This window comes from Condylura cristata, unplaced genomic scaffold (assembly GCF_000260355.1).
Source record: "Condylura cristata isolate star-nosed mole 26May11 unplaced genomic scaffold, ConCri1.0 scaffold00017, whole genome shotgun sequence".
Lineage (NCBI taxonomy): Eukaryota > Metazoa > Chordata > Mammalia > Eulipotyphla > Talpidae > Condylura > Condylura cristata.
In genome coordinates, this window is record NW_004567118.1 from 33,538,634 (window position 1) to 33,554,833 (window position 16,200).

The 16,200-nt window shown below is 46.5% G+C and overlaps 1 protein-coding gene and 1 long non-coding RNA gene across 2 annotated transcripts in view; one reads left to right on the forward strand and one right to left on the reverse strand.

The window, feature by feature from the left end:
- Nucleotides 1–101: 101 nt before the first annotated feature.
- Nucleotides 102–1,373, reverse strand: LOC105853769. The gene is made up of 3 exons (XR_001145535.1): nucleotides 1,256–1,373; nucleotides 488–558; nucleotides 102–187 (listed from the first exon to the last, which is right to left on the reverse strand). It is a non-coding gene; the product is annotated as an uncharacterized LOC105853769 (long non-coding RNA).
- Nucleotides 1,374–2,514: 1,141 nt separating this feature from the next.
- PRPF8 (pre-mRNA processing factor 8) overlaps nucleotides 2,515–16,200 on the forward strand; it is a 27,820-nt gene continuing 14,134 nt past the window's right edge. The window contains exons 1-24 of the mRNA XM_012726323.1: nucleotides 2,515–2,572; nucleotides 2,770–2,880; nucleotides 3,320–3,488; nucleotides 4,528–4,692; nucleotides 4,778–4,996; nucleotides 5,089–5,301; nucleotides 5,426–5,551; nucleotides 5,628–5,733; nucleotides 6,987–7,177; nucleotides 7,291–7,410; nucleotides 7,497–7,686; nucleotides 7,822–7,941; nucleotides 8,051–8,185; nucleotides 8,532–8,661; nucleotides 9,507–9,703; nucleotides 9,828–10,034; nucleotides 10,152–10,315; nucleotides 10,458–10,584; nucleotides 10,695–10,887; nucleotides 11,146–11,333; nucleotides 11,791–12,029; nucleotides 12,256–12,402; nucleotides 12,584–12,794; nucleotides 12,992–13,108. Coding sequence (XP_012581777.1) covers nucleotides 2,781–2,880; nucleotides 3,320–3,488; nucleotides 4,528–4,692; nucleotides 4,778–4,996; nucleotides 5,089–5,301; nucleotides 5,426–5,551; nucleotides 5,628–5,733; nucleotides 6,987–7,177; nucleotides 7,291–7,410; nucleotides 7,497–7,686; nucleotides 7,822–7,941; nucleotides 8,051–8,185; nucleotides 8,532–8,661; nucleotides 9,507–9,703; nucleotides 9,828–10,034; nucleotides 10,152–10,315; nucleotides 10,458–10,584; nucleotides 10,695–10,887; nucleotides 11,146–11,333; nucleotides 11,791–12,029; nucleotides 12,256–12,402; nucleotides 12,584–12,794; nucleotides 12,992–13,108 — 3,774 coding nt within the window. The 5' untranslated portion in view covers nucleotides 2,515–2,572; nucleotides 2,770–2,780. The remainder of the gene's footprint in view (nucleotides 2,573–2,769; nucleotides 2,881–3,319; nucleotides 3,489–4,527; nucleotides 4,693–4,777; nucleotides 4,997–5,088; nucleotides 5,302–5,425; nucleotides 5,552–5,627; nucleotides 5,734–6,986; nucleotides 7,178–7,290; nucleotides 7,411–7,496; nucleotides 7,687–7,821; nucleotides 7,942–8,050; nucleotides 8,186–8,531; nucleotides 8,662–9,506; nucleotides 9,704–9,827; nucleotides 10,035–10,151; nucleotides 10,316–10,457; nucleotides 10,585–10,694; nucleotides 10,888–11,145; nucleotides 11,334–11,790; nucleotides 12,030–12,255; nucleotides 12,403–12,583; nucleotides 12,795–12,991; nucleotides 13,109–16,200) is intronic.

Sequence of the window (16,200 nt, forward strand, 5' to 3'; positions counted from 1 at the left end):
AGCGGGCAGGCCAGGAGGGGTCTTCCACGCCATGTGGTCACCTCTGGGACTGGCAGGATCAAACTTATTCAGAAGTGGCTTTAGCTTCTTAGTGCAGGGCTCCAACCTGCTGTGCCACCAGGGAGGGCCCCCTCTCATTACATTTTAATTGAAGAACCAATCATGGGTACCTGAGAAGAGTCTCTAACTAGAAAAAAAAAGAAAAGAAAGAAATAGGTAAAGCACAGAATATGGAGAATAAGACTTCATAAAGTTTCTTTTCCACAGAAAGAGGAAATAGTTTGTAAGCAAGAAACAATAACTGTCAGGGAAAAAAGTATTGGAGGAATGAAAAAGATGACTTGGAAATTAAAAGTGGAGATGCATTATGGGGGAAGTGGGTGTGATGTCTCCTCTAGCCCCCAAGATTGCCTTCCCCTTTTTTTCTGTCTCCCAAAAAAGTTGGTGATGACATTGCATGGCAACTATGGATTGTAGTAAAACTGACCAGTCAAGAGCAGGAACTTCCAGACTGAGGTGGTAACCTCTGCCCTCATCACTAATGCTCTCAAGGAACAACTGAGAAACAGAAAGAAGCAGAATAATATTAAACACAATTGAAATATCACTTTTGATGAGATTGTCAACATAGCCTCACAGACTCAGCTCCGACTTCTAGCCCAAGTACTCCTGCACCATTAAGAGACCCTGGACAGGGCCCTCCCTGGTGGCGCAGCAGGTTAAAGCACAGCACTAAGTAGTTAAAGCCGCTTCCGCATGGCCATGGCGTGGCAGACCTCTCCTGACCCGCCCGCTGATCCCCTCAGCAGTGGGTGTACTTCGTCGATCTGCCTGTTCTGCTCCCCACTCTATCTCTGGTGGATCCTCTTATTCCCCCTGCACCTCTGGCCTGTACCCTAGTTCTTGTATGTATATACATAAATGAATAAATCTTTAAAAAAACCCGATAATTCTAGCAATTTCCACCACCTGTAATTCCTTTTTTCTTGGTCTTTCTTCATCCCATCAAATTCCTCACATCCACCCATCTCCATCCAATCTTTAATAATGCTTCTTTTACTACTCTGAACTGTTGGAAGGGTTACAGGGTAGCCCAGAGTGGACTGGGCCGCCTGTCTATGGGGCCTCACCTGCGCGCTCACAACCGCAGGGACACACAAAAGGATCAGTAACTGGTTTATTTAAAAAAGGGGAAAGGAATAGGAAACAACCCAGGGAAAGAGAGCGGGATACAAAAACAAAGTAATTGCAATACCTTACAGCTAGGCTGACTGAACACACCAAGTCACGCGGTGCACGCAGTCCCGAGAGCTACTTCCCAAGCAAGCCAGAGAGAGATAGAGACAGAGTGAGCGCCAGAGCAAGCAAGCCAGACCGGCAATCAACCCCTATTTACCCCCCACCCCCCAAAATGTCCCAGAATTCCTGCTGGCTCTGCTCTGGGTCCTGCAGTTCTCTCCCTGGTACTGCCGGGAGTTGTAGTTTTCAATTGCTGGAGTATTGTGTAGGGTCCAGAAAGCTGGAGTAGGGGGTGGAGTCCATAAGACTGCAAAGTTCCTTGAGGACTCTTTCCCCTTAACAGAAGCACTACACCAACCAACACTTGCCTGGATTTACATTTGCCTTTTTTTCTTTAATTATTTCACCTTTAAATGCTAAATTCCCAACTAGATTGAGAGGCTTTGTAAGTTTCCATTCCGTGCATCCTCCACAACACATCCGATGTGAGTTGAAACAAACTTAACTGTTGACTAAGTCAGATTCAAAGTTGTTACAGAGTTATGGAAAGTGAAAAAGCCCTGGCGGGAGACGGAGAATAATTCCCGAAACAAGACGGGCAGAACCCGAGGGAGCCGATAAGCATTTATAGGCCACTGTACAGCCGATCACTGCCACAGTGTTATCACTGCCAGAGAGGCGAAAGAGTGATACCAAGGGAAGGGGTATGACATGCAGTAATGTAGACACTCGGCTTCTTTTATTTTTTTCTAGATTATTAACTAACTCCAAACTCCCAGCACCCCGCATTGTAAGAGCTTGTCTGCAAGCCCTCTACCACGAACTTCCACGCAGTTGGCTTTTCCTATTCTATGCCCCTTGATAAAAAGTGGGTACTTTGTACATGATGGCTGAATGCACCTATGCACGCATGCACAAGGAACTGATGCATTCAGCGCTAGCACTGCACCTTATCTACATTTATAGGACTAGATGCAGCCCCGTACACATTTTGATACAGTATTTCAAACGTATACTCTTGGGGTCTCTAGGAGGGTGGCTCCTCGCCCCTTAGACAACAAGGTCTGCAGATGGCCCAGCCACAAAACGCAGAGGCGGGGCTTGCGCCTACCCGACCACACCCCCACGCGTTCAAATTCTTCCGCCTACCGCCCGCCCCCTCCGGCCCAACGGGCAATTCTAATTGGTGAACGCTCCAATCCGTCTGGACACAGCGGCGTCTATTGGATCAACTGCTGAATCGGGGTTGCGCACTTCCCGGCGTCGGGTACGCGACGCGGACGTAGGTTTGCCGCCATTGTGCTTTGAGGAAAGAGGCCGTCTGTGTGAGGGCGTATGTGGTGGGCTTCAAGGGTGGGGCTGTGGGAGGCTGGCTGGGAGGCGGCTGAGTAGCTGGAGGACTGGCCCAGGCCGGCCTGGGCTCACTCTAGACGAGGCGGGACTGCGGGCCGTGGGGCCCAGGCGCGTGCCGCTGCACATCTTGTGGGCCGGGCCTAGCGGATCCGTATTTTTTTTTCCGCTGCCCTACAGATTCTCCGGGGATGGCCGGAGTATTTCCTTACCGAGGGCCGGGCAACCCGGTGCCCGGCCCTCTAGCCCCACTGCCGGACTACATGTCGGAGGAGAAGCTGCAGGAGAAAGGTGAACGCGTGCGGAGAGGCGCCTGCGGGCCCGGAGGCGTGGGGGTGGGGTGCGCGTGCGCGCTCGGGTGTGTGGTCCCTCCTGTTAAGTGTCAAAACATTTCGTTGTCAGCTCACTTCCTAGCCCCATTTATTTTTTTCATCTAATCAAGTCTTGCAGACAGTGATTTAAATAGTGGAACTACAATCATGAGAAAGACAAAACCCTGCCTTATACCGCAGGGAGGCAGAAACACACAAAAGAACTTCAGAAATTTGTAACAGAAATGTGATAATGTGGTGCTAACTGTGGTGGTGGTGGGGTAACAGCGGGAGATGACATAGCTGAAGTAATTTGCAAGCCATTCCTGTCATATCCCTGACAGGAGCTTACCTAGAGCAAGTGAGGGTAATGATGAGGCTAATGGGGTGCAGTTCCTGAAACCGAGATGTCTTTGTAGCCCGAAAATGGCAGCAGCTGCAAGCCAAGCGTTATGCCGAAAAGCGGAAATTTGGATTTGTGGATGCCCAGAAGGAAGACATGCCCCCAGAACATGTCAGAAAGATCATCCGAGATCATGGAGACATGACCAACAGAAAATTTCGCCATGACAAGAGAGTCTACTTGGGGTAAGGAAATGTTTTATTTGATGTATGAGCCTTTTCCTTATCCACATCCTATATTGCAGTCCTGGATAGCTGTTCTGTTGTTTCAGGACAAAAAATCTTTCACAGCCTGCTTTGTAGAATGTGAGAGAAGGAAAAAAATACAAGAATTCTGAGATGGTTTCCACATCTTTCAGTTCTGTTCTTTAGTGCCCTGATCTGGAACTAGAACTTTCTTTTACTCTTTTTTTTTAAAGACTTATTTATTTATTCATACAGAACTGGGGTACAGGCCAGAGATGCGGAGGGTGACAGAATTCACCAGAGACAGAGTGGGGAGCAGAACAGGCAGATCGACGAAGTACACTGCTGAGGGGAGCAGCAGGCGGGTCAGGAGAGGTCTGCCACGCCATGTGGATCTCCTCCAGGGCAGGCGGGGATCGAACTCATGCGGAAGTGGCTTAAGCTTCTTAGTGCAGTGCTTTAACCCTCTGCACCACCAGGGAGAGCCTATTCATTTTTTTTAATGATTTACTTATTCACGCAGGAGCTGGGGTACAGGCCAGAGGTGTGGTGGGTGGGGGTAGTGAGAGGATTTACCAGAGACACAGTGGGAGCAGAACAGGCGAATTGACCAAAATAAACTGCTGGAGACAAGCAGGAGAGGGCTGCTGCACCATGTGGGTCAGCTCCCTGTCTGGGGATAAACTTGTGCTGCAGTGGGAGCCAATAGCTTCATAGTGCTAAGACAACCCCATTTGCCACAATTTGTCTTGTTGATTCTTTGATAAGATGTCCCTATCTGAAGCCCACAGTAGAAGTTTTGTGTAGTCTTGTTGCTTATAATACCTCAGTGACCAGAATTTTAAGACTTGGAGGTATTTAACTCCTGAGGTCCTTATGCTCTTGTATTTCACTCCCACCAATCTGGATAACAGGTGAAAAAAAATGTCTTAGAATTTACTGTAGAATGTGGTACTATGATATTCTGTAGCTTTTTTGCATGGGTACAAATAGCAGAGCACCTTGTCACTCCTGATAATTTCTCTTCTTAATGTTGCAGTGCCCTGAAGTACATGCCCCACGCAGTCCTCAAACTCCTGGAGAACATGCCGATGCCTTGGGAGCAGATTCGGGATGTGCCTGTGCTGTACCATATCACTGGGGCTATTTCCTTTGTCAATGAGATACCTTGGGTCATTGAGCCTGTCTACATCTCCCAGTGGGGGTGAGAAGGGCTGGAATATGGTATATGGTGGAGGTGTTTGGGTGGCAGTGGGCAGAAATTGTTGTGTGACGTTGTTGGCTTTCAGGTCTATGTGGATTATGATGCGTCGAGAAAAAAGAGACAGGAGGCATTTCAAGAGGATGCGTTTCCCTCCTTTTGATGATGAAGAGCCACCTTTGGACTATGCTGACAACATCCTAGATGTTGAGCCACTGGAAGCCATTCAGCTGGAGCTGGATCCTGAGGAGGATGCCCCTGTGTTAGACTGGTTTTATGATCACCAGCCATTAAGGGACAGTAGGAAGTGAGTGATAGTTGGAGTCCTGAGAGAGCAATATGTAATATGGCGTGGCGAGTTGGTATATCTACCTGATATGGGCTTCTCTCTTTATCTAGGTATGTGAATGGCTCCACTTACCAGCGCTGGCAGTTTACATTGCCTATGATGTCCACTCTTTACCGACTGGCTAATCAGCTTCTGACAGACTTGGTAGATGACAACTACTTCTATCTATTTGACCTGAAGGCCTTCTTTACCTCTAAGGCACTCAATATGGCCATTCCTGGAGGCCCAAAATTTGAACCTCTTGTTCGGGACATCAATCTACAGTAAGTTGGAGAGAAAGCTTTTAGTTACCTTCGGTTGAATAAAATTTAAGCTTGACCTTTAAGTTTCCATTGTAACTTTCAGACTCACCAATTAGTCTGCTCATCTTTTGATTTTGTGCCCTAGGGATGAGGACTGGAATGAATTCAATGATATTAACAAAATCATCATCCGACAACCTATCCGCACTGAATACAAGATTGCTTTTCCTTACCTGTACAATAACCTTCCACACCATGTCCACCTTACCTGGTGAGCACTGGAATAAAAGTGGGGGCAATTTGAAAGGTGTTTAGGAAAACCATGACCAAGTCTCCTTTCATTTCAGGTACCACACTCCTAATGTTGTGTTCATCAAAACTGAGGATCCTGATTTACCGGCTTTCTACTTTGATCCTTTGATCAACCCAATTTCCCATAGACATTCTGTCAAGGTGAGAGGAAGGGACATCAGATCTCAGTGCTTCAAAAAAAAATTTCCTGAGCATGGCTGAAGTGTACTAGATAAAAATCTAGCTAGAGGGAGACATGTTTTCCATCCCTCTAAGTGTTTCCCTGAAGATGTAAGTTAATTTGAGAGCTTGGCATTGGACTCAGTCCAAGTTGTTGGTATAATCTTGGTTTCTGTGATGATTCATTTGGGGTTCATCACTAGTCCTCTGGGGCTCTCTGTAGTCTATTCTGGTCTGTTTCCATTGTGTTCTTTTTCTCCACTCTTAAATCCTTTCATTGAGAGATAACTTACTGAGCATACACTTCACCCATTTAAAGTGTGTAGTTCAGTGTTTCTCTGTTTATTCAGAGTTGTGCAGTCCTTATCACAGGTGATAACTTACGTACTTTTTTTGTTATTCTAAAAAGATACCCTATACTTTACTGGAAGTTACTCCATTTCCACCAAGCCTCCCTTCCCAAGGCACCTTTTTTTTTTAATAATTTATTTTTTTAAGATTTATTTATTTATGCATGTAGAACTCAGGTATAGGCCAGAGGTGCAGGGGCAGTGAGAGGATTCTCCAGAGACAGAGTTGCAGAACAGGTAGATTGATGAAGTACACCGCTGAGGGGAGCAGCGGGAGAGACAGGAGAGGTCTGCCATGCCATGTGGGTCATTCCCTTGCTGGGAATCGAACTCAAGCTAAAGGCTGCAGTTAGCTTCACAGTGCTGTACTTCAGCCTGTTGTGCTACCAGGGAGGACCCCCTTAGTCAACTTCTGATCTACTTTCTCATTATAGATTTGTCTATTTAGGACATTTCATACAAATGGAAGCATACAATATATAGTCGTTTGTGATTGAGATCTTACACTTAATAACTTGTTTTTGATGTTCATCCACATTTCATTGTGTTCTTAATATGAACAGAACTCTTTTCCCAAGCCCAATGCTTGAAACTTGAGCAGGAGGTGTTGGCAGTGTTTACCTCCTATAATATTGGGGTTCCTATGGGAGGCCTTTGGTGGTGAGCCATTTGGAGTGTCAGTGCCTGTGCGTGCTATTCTGGTTGGCCCTGACTTGTTTCTCTGCTCCCTTGGCCCCCTTTGCCTGGGCCCTTTAGGGCTTCTCTTGTCAGGCAGCCCAGTTTCCATGGCATATGTAGCCACTGTGCTTGGCCCCAGAGAGTTTCCCTCTCATCCCAAGTCTGCCCAGTTCAGTGGGAGCTGAACCCTTGGGGTTTTTCTTTCAGAGCCAGGAACCGTTGCCAGATGATGATGAGGAGTTTGAGCTTCCAGAATTTGTAGAGCCCTTCTTGAAGGACACACCCCTCTACACTGACAATACAGCCAATGGCATTGCCCTCCTCTGGGCTCCAAGGCCCTTCAACCTACGTTCTGGTCGTACCCGCCGAGCCCTGGACATCCCCCTTGTCAAGAACTGGTAAGGCTTCGTGGAAGTGGATATATAGTAGAAACCACTCCCAGGTGGGTGGGTATATAGCTTGGGCCAGAGTGACTGGAAGGAGTGAAGCTGTGATGGACTTGTTTTTATAGGTATCGTGAGCATTGTCCTGCTGGGCAGCCTGTGAAAGTAAGGGTCTCCTACCAGAAACTGCTCAAATACTATGTTCTGAATGCTCTGAAACACCGACCTCCAAAAGCCCAAAAGAAGAGGTAAGTACCAGAAGGCCCGTGCTCAGACTTCTCTTGTTCTTAAGATACCAGGCAGCTAACTTTCCATCTCCTTATTTCCACCACAGGTATCTATTCCGCTCCTTTAAAGCTACCAAATTCTTTCAGTCCACGAAGCTGGACTGGGTAGAGGTGGGGCTACAGGTTTGCCGTCAGGGCTACAACATGCTCAATCTTCTCATTCACCGTAAAAATCTCAACTATCTGCACCTGGATTACAACTTCAACCTCAAGCCTGTCAAGACACTCACTACTAAGGTGTCTGTATTGGAATTTAAGGGCCTCTTGAACTTGAGGGGTGGGCTGGTTTTGCCCTGGTCCCTGGGGAAGACATTTATCTAGTTAGGACTTTTGTTGAATGATTTTTTTTTCTGACCATGTCATCTTCTCCAGGAAAGAAAGAAATCTCGTTTTGGGAATGCTTTTCATCTTTGTCGAGAAGTTCTGCGTTTAACTAAGTTGGTGGTAGACAGTCATGTGCAGTATCGATTGGGCAATGTGGATGCCTTCCAGGTGAGGCTGTGTAGCCCCAGTCTCTGCTCAGGCAGAGAAACTGAGTGAAGCCTGCACAGGTTGTGGAACTGGCTCTAGTATTAATGCTTCATGGGCAATTGTTTTGCAGCTAGCAGATGGGTTGCAGTATATCTTCGCCCATGTGGGGCAGCTGACGGGCATGTACCGGTACAAGTACAAGCTGATGCGGCAGATTCGTATGTGCAAGGACCTGAAGCATCTCATCTATTACCGCTTCAACACGGTGGGATACTACTCTTTTACATTTAATCTTCTCAGATCCGTTTCAATCTTTTTATCTACTCTGGACTTTTTCCAGGGATTTATTTATAGAGAGGCTCGTGAGTGTGAGTGTGTTATTACTGCCCTCACCTTGTGGATCTCAGCACACCTTTAGGTCTAAATATGAAATCCCAGTCACTGGTTTGTGCCTTCAAATTTCTCATTTACCCCATTTTAGATATTGAGATTCCAGAACATTCCCCTTTTCCCCTTTCTTACCCCAATACCCCCCCCCCTTTTTTTTTGTTGTTGTTGTCTAAATGAACAGCATGCTAACTTGAATTCTTGATCTTCGCTTGGAATTACAGGGTCCTGTAGGGAAGGGCCCTGGATGTGGTTTCTGGGCAGCTGGCTGGCGGGTCTGGCTGTTTTTCATGCGTGGCATCACTCCTTTGCTGGAGCGATGGCTAGGCAATCTCCTTGCCCGGCAGTTTGAAGGTAAGTGATTTTTCTCTGCAACTCCTGTTTCTGCTGCAAAGACCACTTCCCAATCTTTACCCTGCCCAGTTTGAATCTGTAAGAACCGCTCCTTGCTAGATTCACTCACTCTCTTTTTTTTTTTTTTTAAAGATTTTTTTATGCATACAAGCACTGAGATACAGGCCAGGTTGCAGGGGTGAGAGGATTCACCAGAGACATAGTGGGGAGCACAACAGGCAGATTGACAAAGTAGACTACTGAGGGGAGCAACAGGTGAGGCAGGACAGGTCTGCCCCCACACCTCCCTGTTGAGTATTAAATCATGGTGCAGTGATTGCTGACAGCTTCATAGTGCTGTGCTTTAGCCTGTTGCACCAGTATGGAGGGCCCTAGTTTGTGTTTTTTGAATGTGCTGGGTATATGGATGTTTTGTTAATATTTACTGATTTCGGACCTCCCTGGTGGCACAAGGGGTCAAGTCTTGCTACTGCAGCATGAGTTGTATCCCTGGCCCAGGAGGTCACCCACATAGCATAGCAGACCTCTCCTGTCTCACCCATCGCTCCTCTCAGCAGTGTATTTCAGTCAGTCCACCTGTTCTGCTTCGCACCTTGTCTCTGGTGAATACACACACACACTCTCTCTCTCTCTCTCTCTCTCTCTCACTCTGCACTTCTGGCCTATATCCTAGCTCTTGTATACATAAAAAGTAAACCTTTAAAAAATACTTAATTTCATTGTAACCAAGAATAATGGAGAAGGGGAGCGTTTAAGAAGTAAGCTTAATAGCATAGACTTTTGGATTTAGTCATTTTGACTTCTAAAGCAATACTCTAAATAATCTTTCTTTTGATTACTTCTAGGCCGACACTCAAAGGGGGTTGCAAAGACTGTAACAAAGCAGCGTGTTGAGTCTCATTTTGACCTTGAGCTTCGGGCAGCTGTGATGCATGACATTCTGGACATGATGCCTGAGGGGATCAAACAGAACAAGGCCCGGACAATCTTGCAGCACCTCAGTGAAGCCTGGCGCTGTTGGAAGGCCAACATTCCCTGGAAGGTAGGCCTCTTCAAATCATTAGGATGCCAGAACTCACCTTCCAGGAATTAGGATTGCCACTTCTAGAAGGTCTTAAGGGGCTCGCTGCCTCTCCTCAGTCACATTGTACCTTTTGCACTTTCAGGTCCCTGGGCTGCCAACACCCATAGAGAATATGATCCTTCGTTATGTGAAGGCCAAGGCTGACTGGTGGACCAACACTGCCCACTACAACCGAGAACGAATCCGCCGTGGAGCTACTGTGGACAAGACTGTTTGCAAAAAGAATCTGGGCCGCCTCACCCGGCTCTACTTGAAGGCAGAACAGGAGCGGCAGCATAACTACCTGAAGGTCAGGCAGAATAGGCTGGGCTAGGGAGGGGTGCCAGGAGGGTAGGTGGCAGAGTTGGGAAAATACTTTGTCCTGGAGGGCTTGGTTGGAAAGCTAATTATCGTATCTACCTTGCAGGATGGCCCTTACATCACGGCAGAGGAAGCAGTGGCAGTGTATACTACCACTGTGCACTGGCTGGAAAGCCGTAGGTTTTCACCTATCCCGTTTCCTCCACTCTCCTACAAGCATGATACCAAGTTGCTCATCTTGGCCTTGGAGCGGCTCAAGGAAGCTTATAGGTGAGTACAGTAGATGGTTCCTTTGGGAATGGGATGGGAGGGAATGGCATCACTTCAGAGTCCAAAGAATATTTAACCCAGTCCTTTCTGGGCTTTACTTCCTCCTGGTTTTTCTCATTTACTTTCCCTTTTGCCTTGTCAGTGTGAAATCCCGTTTAAACCAATCTCAGAGGGAAGAGCTTGGTCTGATTGAACAAGCCTATGACAACCCACACGAAGCATTGTCCCGCATCAAACGTCATCTCCTCACTCAGAGAGCTTTTAAAGAGGTGAGATGCCTTCCACGCTTTCTTTCGGCTAGGTTCTTTATGGCAGCCACCGTGGCAACTTGACTCACATGGTGAATGGATCGATGTGAGCCAGCTTCCCTGTTCCATAGGTGGGCATTGAGTTCATGGATCTCTATAGCCATCTGGTGCCAGTGTATGATGTGGAGCCACTGGAGAAGATAACTGATGCGTATCTGGACCAGTACCTGTGGTATGAAGCTGACAAGCGCCGCCTTTTCCCGCCCTGGATCAAGCCTGCTGACACAGAACCACCACCTCTGCTTGTTTACAAGTGGTGCCAAGGTAATGGGATTGTCTTCTGAGGATGGTGAATTGAGCTATCTGTCAAAATTCTCATCAGAACAGCATAGTTGGTTTACGATCTAACTGGGACGGAACCAAGGAAACAGAGTTGTTAAACTGAGCAAAACTGACAGTCCTGGCAGCCCAGATGAATGAATGGAGCGTAGTGGGGGTATTTATGGATATGATAGTCACCCTATGCACAGTCCTGAAAGATGATTTCTAATTTGCTGGTGCCCTGTCTTACCTACTTCACAGGCATCAATAACCTGCAGGATGTGTGGGAGACAAGTGAGGGTGAGTGCAATGTCATGTTGGAGTCACGCTTTGAGAAGATGTATGAAAAGATCGACTTGACCCTACTCAATAGGCTGCTGCGACTGATTGTGGACCACAACATAGCTGACTACATGACAGCCAAGAACAATGTTGTCATCAACTATAAGGTTTGCCTTAGGCTAGGGCAGCATGGAATATGGTGATGATGATAGGGGAGGCTTGTCTGCCCCACTGAGAGAGGACTTACTGCGAGGATGAAGAGGATAGGCCTTGGAGAAGCCTGGGACTTGGCCATAGGTTGAGTTCTTTTTGTGTGTGTGTATTTTTTAAAGATTTGTTTATGCATACAGAACTGGGGTAGAGGCCAGAGGTGCAGGGGTGGTGAGAGGATTCTCCAGAGTCAGAGTGGGGAGCAGAGTAAGCAGATTGACAAAGTACACTGCTGAGGGGAGCAGCGGGTGAGACAGGAGAGGTCTGCTGTGCCATGTGGCTCACCTCTGGAGTGGGGATTGAACTTGCACTGAAGCAGCTGCGGCTCGCTTGTAGTGCTGTGCCCTAACCTGTTGTGCCTCAAGGGAGGGTCCATGTTAAGAGTTCTTAAGAATTTTAAGTCTTTCTTTCTAGGATATGAACCATACAAATTCATACGGGATCATCAGAGGACTGCAGTTTGCTTCGTTCATCGTGCAGTATTACGGCTTGGTGATGGATCTGCTTGTGTTGGGACTGCATCGGGCCAGTGAGATGGCTGGACCTCCTCAGATGCCAAATGATTTTCTTAGTTTCCAGGACATAGCCACCGAGGCTGCTCACCCCATCCGTCTCTTTTGCAGATACATTGATCGTATCCATATTTTCTTCAGGTATGGGCTTACCTGGATTCTTATTGCAGGGCATTGAGGCATATGTCCTACTTCAGGAGAAGCAGTTGCTGTGCTTTAGTAGAGTTGTTGATGTGTTAGGGTCTTAAAATGAATGGAGTCCTATTCGTAGGATAGAGGTTGGAGAGGTACACACCATCTATGGGGCTGTGGGTCTCGTGAGATCACAGTGTAGTTGGGCCTCAGTGGTACACCTTATTTGATATAGGTTCACAGCAGATGAGGCTCGGGACCTGATTCAGCGTTACCTGACAGAGCACCCTGACCCTAACAATGAAAACATCGTTGGCTATAACAACAAGAAGTGCTGGCCCCGAGATGCCCGCATGCGCCTCATGAAGCACGATGTCAACTTGTGAGTCTAAGCTGGGACTGTAGGAAGTGGAAGGACACCAGCTTGAGAGACCCAGAGAGGAGGATTAATAAACTTACGTCCTGGGTGGGAGGAGTGTGTCCTGCTGGGATATTGTCAGTTTAGCCTTTGAAGGGGAAGTTCCTTCTAGGAGACTCAAACGGTCATTTGTTCTTTGTGGCAGGGGTCGGGCAGTATTCTGGGACATTAAGAACCGTCTGCCACGTTCAGTGACTACAGTTCAGTGGGAGAACAGCTTTGTGTCTGTGTACAGCAAGGACAACCCCAACCTGCTGTTCAATATGTGTGGTTTTGAATGCCGCATCCTGCCTAAATGCCGCACCAGCTATGAGGAGTTCACCCACAAGGATGGGGTTTGGAACCTGCAAAATGAGGTATCGTCTGGGAAGCGGACTAGTAGTAGCAATATTGCCCATATAACTTTGGGGTAAGTGTGAGTGAGGAACACTGGTACACCTTTTATCATTATCCTGTCGAGTCTGTTGGGTGAGTAGGTTTACAGTGGTGGCCTGAATTTGTCCTGCTCCAATGGCATTTTCAGAGATAAATTAACCCTGACCTTGTGGTTTAGGTTACTAAGGAGCGGACAGCTCAGTGTTTCCTCCGCGTGGATGATGAGTCAATGCAGCGCTTCCACAACCGTGTGCGTCAAATTCTGATGGCTTCTGGCTCCACCACCTTCACTAAGGTACAGAAGGCAATTTAACTGCAGTCTCATGTCCTGTCGGTCCCTGCGTCCCTCTCAAGTCTTCCTCTGGGTTTGTTGTGTTCAAGGCTTTATGGACACGTTATCTATAAAATAGGGTCCTACCTCTGCTGAGCTGCTCATTACCTAATAGGAGGACATTGCATGCCTGTTTCTTAGCATGAGAGTGACATCTAGACCGTTTTTAAAATTCTAATTGTAGATTACCCAGGGAAATTAAAGATTGATTAGAAATGAAGGACAGGTTTGGAAGTGTAAGGAACACTGAGAAGCAGTTTGGTCAGACTGGAGAGTGCTCTAGTAGAGCCATATTGTATCAGGAATGTCCAGGGTGGGATGGTGTTTAACAGTGTTGCTGCCTTGCAGTGTTTCAGTTAGATATGACCTGAAATGTAGCCATTGAATTTGGCAATCTAGACGTCATTGGTGACCTTAGCAAGAACTGTTTCAAAAATAGCGGGGATAAAAGCCAGTTTGCACGTGGGCACAACTTTATGTGAAATGAGGGAAAGGGATGGAGACCTCACGTGCTGCACATTGTCAGGGTTAGAGTAAGAGACGAACAAGGTTAGATGCCACTTAGAGGGGACGACGTCAAGGAGGTGCTTTTGAATAGTTCTGACTTGAGTGTGTTTATATTAATAAGGAGCAGAATAGCTCTTCAGAGTGCAGCAAAGAAGTGTGGTAATTGATGGAGCAATGTACTGGAGGAATTGAGCAGTAACAGAGTAAAGGGCAAGGAGAGGAACACATCCTTGGAACTAAATAGAAAATTGACACACAGATTTCCCTTTCACCTTATGCCCCCATATATGCATAATCCGCCCCATTATCAGTATCACTCACCCGAGTGCTACATTTTTTACCAAGGATGAACTTACATTGATCTCATAATCACCCAAGGTACTAATTTACTTTATGGCTCACTCGTGGTGATGTTAGTAGGGATAGAACAACTGTATAATGATATATCCATCATTATGGAATCATATAGAATAGTTTCACTGTTTTTGCAAATCCTATTCTTTGCTCATCCCAACACACATTTTTTTTTTTTTTTAAGATTTATTTATTTGTACATATAGAACTGGGGTACAGGCCAGAGGCTCAGGGGTGGTGAGAGGCTTCACCAGAGACAGAGTGGGGAGCAGAACAGGTAGATCAACTAAGTACACTGCTGAGGGGAGCAGTGGGCGGGTCAGGAGAGGTCTGCCACGCCATGTGGTCTCCGGGGCAGGCGGGAATTGAACTCATGCGGAAGTGGCTTTTTAGCTTCTCAGTGCAGCGCTTTAACACGCTGCGCCACCAGGGAGGACCCATTTTTTTTTTTTTTAATGGAAAAAAACAGAGTGTTTAATGGACCGTGGACCGTAGTTCAAGAGGATACAGTGAAGGCCGCCAGTTGATTTTTTTTTTTTAAGATTTATTTTGGCCCTCCCTGATGGTGCAGCCGGCTAAAGGGCAATAATACTACAAAGTAATTTGCAGCCACTGCAGCGCAAGTTTTATCCCTGGCCAGAGAGGTGTCCCACATAACAGCAGACATCTCCTGACCTGCCTTCTCTGCTCCGCACTCTGTCTCTGGTGAATCTTTTCACCTCCCTGCACCTCTGGCCTTTACCCCAGTTTCGGTATACATAAATAAATAAGTCTTTTAAAAATTTTATTTTATTTAATGCATACAAGTTGGGTGTAGACCAGAGGTACATGGGTTGGGGGGCTGCTGTGAGAGGACTCACCAGAGACAGAATGAGGAGCAGAACAGGCAGATTTACTGAAACGTACTGCTGAGGGCAGTAGTTGGTGAGACAGGAGAAGTCTGCTGCACCATGTGGTTTAGTTTGCTGGCCAGGGATTGAACTCATTCTTGTGGTGGCTTGATAGCTTGATAGCACTGACACTTTAATACCTGTGCCACCAGGGCCCTACATTTAATTCCTTACGGACATCATATAGTTAGATCTTGCTTTAAAAAAACAAAAAGCCCATTTGTAACAATCTTTGTTTTATAAATTGTCTATAAACATCCTAATTAAATTCATTTAATTTTTAAAGGTTTATTTATTTATACATACAGAACTGGAGTACTGGCCAAATATTCAGGGGGGGAGAGGATTCACCAGAGACAGAGTAGAAAGTAGAACAGATAGATTGACTGAAATACACTGCTGAGGGGAGCAGCAGACGGATCAGGAGAAGTCTGCTACTCCATGTGGGTCTCCTCCCTGGTCCAGTATCAAACTTGTACTCCAGTGCTGTGATAGTGTCATAGTGTTGTGTTTTTTATGCATACAGAACTGTGGTACAGGCCAGAATTGGATGGGGGCGGGAGGGTTGAGAAGATTTACCAGAGACAGAGTAGGGAGCAGAACAGGCAGATCTACTGAAATAACACTACTGAGGGGAGCAGCAGGTGGGTCATGAGAGTCCGCTGGGCCATGTGGTCACCTCCCTTTCCAGGGATTTAACAAGTGCTGAAGCAATGGTAGAGAGCTTCATGGTGCTGATACCTAACCCTTGTGCCCCCAGAGAGGGCTGGACAAGGGCATTTTAGTAACCAAAACTCAAGTCCTCCATATCAGGGTTCAGATGTTGGAGTTCAGCATCTGGGGTTCTCTCTCTGACAAAGAGATTTTGATAGTTTTCACTTCAGTGGCACATGGTGAGTTTATTAAAGGAAAAAGATATTTGCATAGACAACAAACAGGCAAAGGCTGCATTTTAAAGGTTTGTTAGGATGGAGGATAAAAGAAATGCCAAATTTGAAAGGGACAGGATTATTGAAAGAGACACCTGTAGACAGTCAGGCGGTCTTGTGGACAAGATTGGCATTTTGCCAAAGCAAGGGGTGTTCTTTCATAGTGTTCTTAGTTGGGGATGTGTTCCTTTGTGGAATTTAATCTCTTTGGGGATGGATTGGTTTTCTAAGCTACTTACAATTTTAAGGTCACTGTGTGTTCTGTTATCGGTGTTTCTAAACCTATTTATTGAGGATTTTTTCTCCTATGGACACTTTATTCCCACTTTTTGAATATGTACGGTAATTTTTAATGGGATTTGTTGGTTCTGTTCCC